The sequence below is a fragment of the Saccoglossus kowalevskii genome, chromosome 13 (assembly GCF_978046115.1).
Source record: "Saccoglossus kowalevskii chromosome 13, keSacKowa6.1, whole genome shotgun sequence".
In the NCBI taxonomy this organism is placed as follows: domain Eukaryota; kingdom Metazoa; phylum Hemichordata; class Enteropneusta; family Harrimaniidae; genus Saccoglossus; species Saccoglossus kowalevskii.
This window is the reverse complement of record NC_140653.1, coordinates 22,554,731-22,561,479: the sequence shown is the minus strand read 5'-3', so window position 1 is coordinate 22,561,479 and position 6,749 is coordinate 22,554,731. Positions and strand designations below refer to the sequence as shown.

Below are 6,749 nucleotides of genomic sequence, written 5' to 3'. Positions count from 1 at the left end.
GGTGTACGTATCGTCAATGTGGTTGTTGGGTTGGTGTTGCTAGCTTTTTTTGTATCTTCTCATTACTTCCTGTATAGTAAAACTGCTAAATTGCGTCGACTTTCGTGTCCTACTATTTTCAGTCAATTGGATTACGATTAAGCTTGTTGTATATTTTTGACAATTGATGTAATCTGCTTTATTTCAGACTATCGGTAGGTTGTACTTAGAGGACATGGTCGGGAATACCAATTTAATCTTGTTCACGACAAACACTGTGTGCCGGGCAGCCGACCTGCCTGCCGTAAACACGCCGAATACCGTGAGTAAACGGTTCCACATCGTAATGTCGACAATATATACGTTTTATTACCAAGACACCGAGCAGTGACGTCATACATATCTGCGCAGCCTGAGCAAGTGCACTACATTTCGAGTGTTGTGCTCGTGTGACAAACGTTATTTGAACAGTGGAGCGTCGACTATGGACTCTACCATGCTCGCCGCATCGAACAGTCAGAATCGTGTACTCCAGTTAGTTGCGATGGTGAACGTGACATCGTCCACAGTATTAGATGCGACACTGCGGTTGCATAACGTCTCAACTAACGACAGCATACCCGGTAGACCGTGGCCAGGGTGGATACGAACATCGGTTATTCCGCTGTTCTTCGGTATTGTGTGCTTCCTAGGTATATTAGGCAACGGAACAGTAATTGCAGTTTTGCTACGTTTCAATAACATGAGAACGGTGCCAAACATATATATTCTAAATCTGGCTTTCGCTGACCTTTTGTTCATGTTCAGTATACCCTTCTTGGCGTTCCAGTACGCGACTTCGAACTGGGTGTTTGGACAGGCGTTGTGTAAAATTGTTTTCGCCGTGGATGGAATGAATATGTTCACAGGAATATTCATTTTGACTGCTATGAGTATTGATAGATATTTTGCAATAGTACATGGAATAACTTCGATTAAATATCGAACAGTACGTAATGCTCGCATGATAAATTGTTGCATGTGGCTGTTGTCAATCTTGGTCACGCTCCCGCTCTGGATATACTCCTCGACAGTCTCCACAAACCCCCAACAAGTAAAATGCGATATCGTCTGGCCCAAAGAAGTGTTCAGTATGTATTTTACAATTTATGCGTTTGTGCTTGGATTTGCATTACCGGTTACAATCATTTCGGGGTGCTATCTGTCGTTGGTGATCTATATTGTGCGATCGAAAGGACCCCGATCAGAAAATCCCAGAAAGTCGACGGGGTCTCGCAAAGTGGCTTTATTGGTGCTTTCCGTCGTAGCTATGTTTGTCATATGTTGGCTTCCGTTCTATGTCATACAGTTCGTTTTGTTGTCAAACCAGGACGTAACGCTAGCAATTTACATCAGCTACTACAGCAGCTTATGTCTGAGTTACGCTAATAGTTGCCTTAATCCAATTGTGTACACATTCGCCGGGGAAAACTTTAGAAAGAACTTGAGTAAGATTTGTCACCGTCGGCGGCGAAAGCGAAGAAAAATTCAACGGGGACGGCGAGTGGTGAAAAAGGGTATTTTTAAAAAAGCTTCAAGAATGAGCTGGACATTGGCTAACTTCTCTTCGAATGACAATGCTAATTACGGAAATACTCTAGGTACGGCTATAGAACTTGATACTACTACAACAACTACTGAGTCTTGTCAACTGACCACATACTCTGATATCATTTCTGATGAACCAATGTAAATTTAGTTCACTTAACCCATGCGCACACTGTATACGTAGTGTACATAGTGATTGTAGTATGCAGTAGTTTTATCGACTTTTTCAGTCCAGTAGTAGTTCCTACAATTTATATATTGCCAAGAGAAGGTTTCTGATTATGGTCTATTGTATTGCCGTTTCTAGGTACTCTACTTTGAACCTTGGTGTGCAGCAGTCTGAATCGGTGGAATATGTTATAATATCCATGCTACATACGACGGAAACCTCGGCAACTTCCGGACTGACTTAGCTTGTTTCCAACCTACATTATATGTAAGTAAACCACTAAAAGAACACAAACTACGTCATGCAGTGGATCCTCCAATGAAAGCTTGGATATCTCAATTGCTGTCAAGAGATTAAAGGTAGAACGTCTGAAATGTACGAGGAAATAGTGACGTCATAGTGACGTAGTTTGGGACGTGTGACGACCTGCGGTGATCGATGATAAATGTGCGAACGTCGTTGGCAGATCGATATCCCGTCGACCTAAATTATAGATTTCACAATAGTATATAACATAGCACTGTTTTCAGATGGCCTGAGTACACATGAATTGCAATTGAGTGTGCCCGAGTGGACGACTGGCACGTTGACAGTGTAACGATGTTGCATATAAGAACTTGTATTACAATCAGACCATATGCCAAGCGTTTTGCCAGTGATATACAAATTCAGTACACAGGTAGTATTGGGGGAAAAAGTAATTTGTGGATTTCGATATACAATTTGTATTCTCACGATATCTCATATATGGAATTGATTATACTCTGGTCGACATTACAACGTACTGAGTTTTCGAGGATGGTCTACCTAATATTTGGTATGCAATTTGTGGGTCCATATGCAATTTAAAATGCTACATCGCCGCGTGTGTTGTTTGTGTGTTCTTGTGCGTGTGTATAAATGATACGTATTTTCAAAGACTTTCAAATTGAAATGTGAATTGACTCTAGCTTAATACTCATTGTATACGTAATTCATCTATCAATACAAAATTCTTTATTTGAAATATAAATGATACAATTTGAATTTTTTTCTATCGCAGTTCGTGCTCACGGCACATCATTTTGTCTAATGAAGGTGTTCATAATAAGTGACGTGTCTGTTCTTTATCGCCTCACCGTTAAACCAGGAAACTACGCACGTATATAGACATATTTGAACAACTCAAAAATCAAATTGACGAGAACGTAAATACGGACCTTATCGGTGGTGATTTACGACGTGTAATGTAATAAGCACGTAATACGTCTGTCATAACATTTGCTGTTTTAAACAAATATGGCATTCTTCGTTAACAGTCGTTCACGTTATTACCTACATATTGGCATTGCCCGTAGTTATATGCGCTGAAATTACGCTCGATTTAGCCGTTAATAGTCGAGTGAGCTGCGATAAATCGTGTCTGTGCGCAGGCAAGATCGTAAAGTAAATCAAGTCTCAGTACGCTAGCAGCGAACGAAGTCATTACTTGCGTGAGCCCATCTGGGAGCGTGTGATTGATAAACCTCGGTGTGATTACGTTCTTTAAAGAGGCGTACTTTTAATTTCAACGACTCTGGCATTCCACTCCGTGGCACCTAAAGACGACGCGCATTTTGCTAGCTATTTGAACGTAGCTAATGGTACTTCGTACATCGGCACAAACTAGAGTATTATACGGATGTTCATAACGAGATAATGATTGGCTTTAAAGTAGCCTCGTCACTTACACTCAATAATGAGATTACACCACACTGCCATTTTATAGGGAAAGATTCGTGTAGCGGCAAATTAAAACGGGGTCAAATTGCGACATTAGAACATGCCAAGATCCTTGTTTTTGCCTTAGCTTAATTGACTATCATTACAAGTCACCTCTGGCAGCGCAGCCAAGTACATTGTACGTGTACTGAAAGCCAGCGGTGCTTCGCCAACCCAACATGATGCCCGGATTTAACAATGATATTTGCTTCCTAAGGAATTTCTACTCTACTTAATCCAGCGCTCAGAGAATACCGTAATTTCCTTCACTACTGGGAATACAATGCCACTTATCAGGGTGGGCATTATCACAAGTGTTCGCTGTGCATTTGAAAACTTACACGTGAATATATTTGAAATTGACCGTAAAGTAAGTGCTATAAAATGAAAATATCCACGGCGTACTGGCTGTTTAGTGGTGTTGTACTAAAGTGACGTGTCAGGGGCGGTGGACGCAATCTTACTTATGATATGCGCTGAAAGGTTTATCATGTTAGAAAGAATTGGCAACGTGGGGACCTTTTTTTTTATTTCAGTAATGGCATACCACGAATACAAACTCGCGCTTATCATTGTTTTCTTTGTTTGAAAAGGGATGCTTCTTTATTAAAACGAACATAGAAATACGCTAAATAGATATTGAATATGTGATTTTGTTGTCGATTTTTTTCTGGATCTTTCATTGATTGATAATTATGCATTGATATCATGTATTGGTGAATCAAGATTGCTTTTAAGAAGAAACGTACAACGTCTAGCCACAGGGTGTTGAGGGACTGTGGTCTAGCCAACGCGCATATGTAACGCGGTGACGGCCGCGCGTGGATAAATGCAAATTTCAAATATAGAGTAATTTCTAAGAAAACATTTCTGCAAAAAAAAAAAAAAAAAAAAAAAAACACACACACACACACAAAACGATTTGCACCTATCTTAATGGGAAGTCTCAACCTGCTTTTACACGATAGATACATCTAACAATTAAAGGTTTAGTTTATCACACGGCATCAGGATTTTAAAGACAACATTGACAGAGGTTTACAGTTATTACACTCGCCAATGACGGCAATTGAGTGAGCTCGTAAACGTAAATCCCACTCTTTCTCGTATCTCGTTTGTGATAATAGTCTTTAAGGAGTCGGCGTATTACAATAAGCTCTCGTCGGTAAATACATCAATACGGCAAATCTAATCCTTTTTACGGTGTAAATATACCTTATATTATAACGTGTATATAACAACCTTCCGTCTATGTGTTGTGTTCGTATAATGAGATGATGTAATTGTATACAACAGAAATGCGTCACAGCCGGGTACCTTGCCAACCATTTGGAGACTTAATTGTCTTACAGTCAATTACATTGCACTTTGATATGAATATGGAAATAAATCGGCTAACATTCAACTAACATTCTCATGCTTGCAATTCATATAATAACATGGGGGGGGGGCTGCATATCGCATTGCAATACTTTGAACAAACAAACAAACAAGGGAACATTACGTAATCGATTTCGTGATGTCAGGAATCTCGAAGCGAGCGAGAACATTCGGCTCCACTTGTTTGGAATAATTCATAAGCTACGTTATGCTCTTTACAGTCTCAAGATTCTGTGATCGATAGTGTTACGAATACGTGATATCCATTCACTAAGGCATGTAACCTGTCTGTTCTACAAGAAATAATTCGACAAATGAGGTACGCGTTCTTGGACTAGTAAAACGAGTGGGTCTTGGATTGGATCGAAGCGTACATTGAAGAATATAGAACGATGGTTGAATAAATCAGTCGCTAAAATTAAAAATTGTCCATTCTAATGTAAATAAATCATGTAAATACAAGTAACTGGATGTTGAAATGTGATTTGAGTATCCGTATTGTATTTTCATATGCTATGTTATCCCCCGACAAAGTGTTACCATGGTAATGCTCACTGAATATCAGATGCTATCTGATTATCATCTTGTTTTCTCGCTCTGCGTTTGTCAAATTAATATGTTCCTTGTATTGTGTTTGTTTATGTGAGTGTTCTAATCCATGATCACACCAAAGGAACTCGGACGCAATTATTCTTTTACTTAAAAAAACACCGGATTCGAGTCTCCAGTAATTGTCATTTAAGTGCTGATTGGCTATATCGCTGTAGTAAAGTACGTTATAGTAAAATATCAAACCACCAAACTCTATGCTCCTTTCAACTGCATCCGAGGTATGATAATGATCAATTAGGGCTCGAGTATAAGTCAATTAAAGTCCAACCCCGAGAAGTCTGACACACCTACACTCGTGTTACATTAAATATAGTTCACCGAAAATCGAATCGAAGTGTGGAATAATGAATAAAATATACTACTATGAGGAAAATTTGAATTCCACATTTAAAGCGGGAGGGTCGTCACCTGCGTACACGCAGGGAATTGAGTCCCAATCGACGATAACAACACACGCTAAAAACGCAAAGGCTCATGGTAGACGCTTGTTTGTAAGCAATGACACGCTATGGCCATCTGACGCATACGCAGGTGACGACTCTCCCGCTTTAACTGTATCTCGGCGACAATAAAGACGAATCTAGTACCATTCAATTATTTATACCAATATGAAGGAGATTCAGTACACACTAGTCGCGGCGAAATACAAAGTTTTTTTTAGTGTCTTTGGTTTGTTTTAATAAATGTGTTATTTTATAGATGCTTCAGCATGGTACTTCGCGGATCTCAATTTATCAAAACATGTTGATTTGAAGTTTCGATTGCAGGGCGTAATCGATTAGTCTGGTCGATAGTCTATGTCGCAAATGACAGAGACTGCATCGACCGCGTACAATTTTTGTTATTCTCACCTCACGAGGGGAGATGCTAACCTGCACAAAATGTATTCAATATTCACACCAACCCCCAAACCCATAATTTTGGCTTTTTGGTTGCACAGTTCATATCAGAAAAAAATGTTTGAACTTTGGCCTTAAAACTAACCTGGTGTATAGTTTAAAAGCATTATCTACTCATTCTATTGCGAACATGTATATAAACATAGTGTGACCTTTAACCCTTTGTCCTAAAAATCTAACCGGGTTATGCGAGTTACCCGGGGAACATGTCTTTAAAGACGCTACAAATTTCCACTTTTGTAGTTATATAGCAAAAAAAATACACATTGTGACCTTGACCTTTTTGTCCTTGAAATGTCACCAGTCTTGCGGATTAAATAGGAAACATGTATGTCAAGTTTGAAGATGCTAGCTCTATTGCGAACATACACACACAATCATAC

At 39.4% G+C, this 6,749-nt stretch overlaps 1 protein-coding gene across 1 annotated transcript; it reads left to right on the top strand.

Annotated features, from left to right (window-relative positions):
- Positions 1-463: 463 nt before the first annotated feature.
- LOC100379023 (somatostatin receptor type 2-like) lies at positions 464-2,761 on the top strand. Its single transcript, XM_002737361.2, has 2 exons — positions 464-1,619; positions 1,874-2,761. The coding sequence occupies exons 1-2, from the start codon at positions 464-466 to the stop codon at positions 1,885-1,887; spliced, it is 1,170 nt and encodes a 389-aa protein (XP_002737407.2). The 3' UTR covers positions 1,888-2,761.
- The last annotated feature ends 3,988 nt before the right edge of the window (positions 2,762-6,749 follow it).

Excerpts from the sequence above, each read along its gene's own strand:
- LOC100379023 (XM_002737361.2), top strand. The coding sequence starts at position 464 with ATGGACTCTACCATGCTCGCCGCATCGAACAGTCAGAATCGTGTACTC.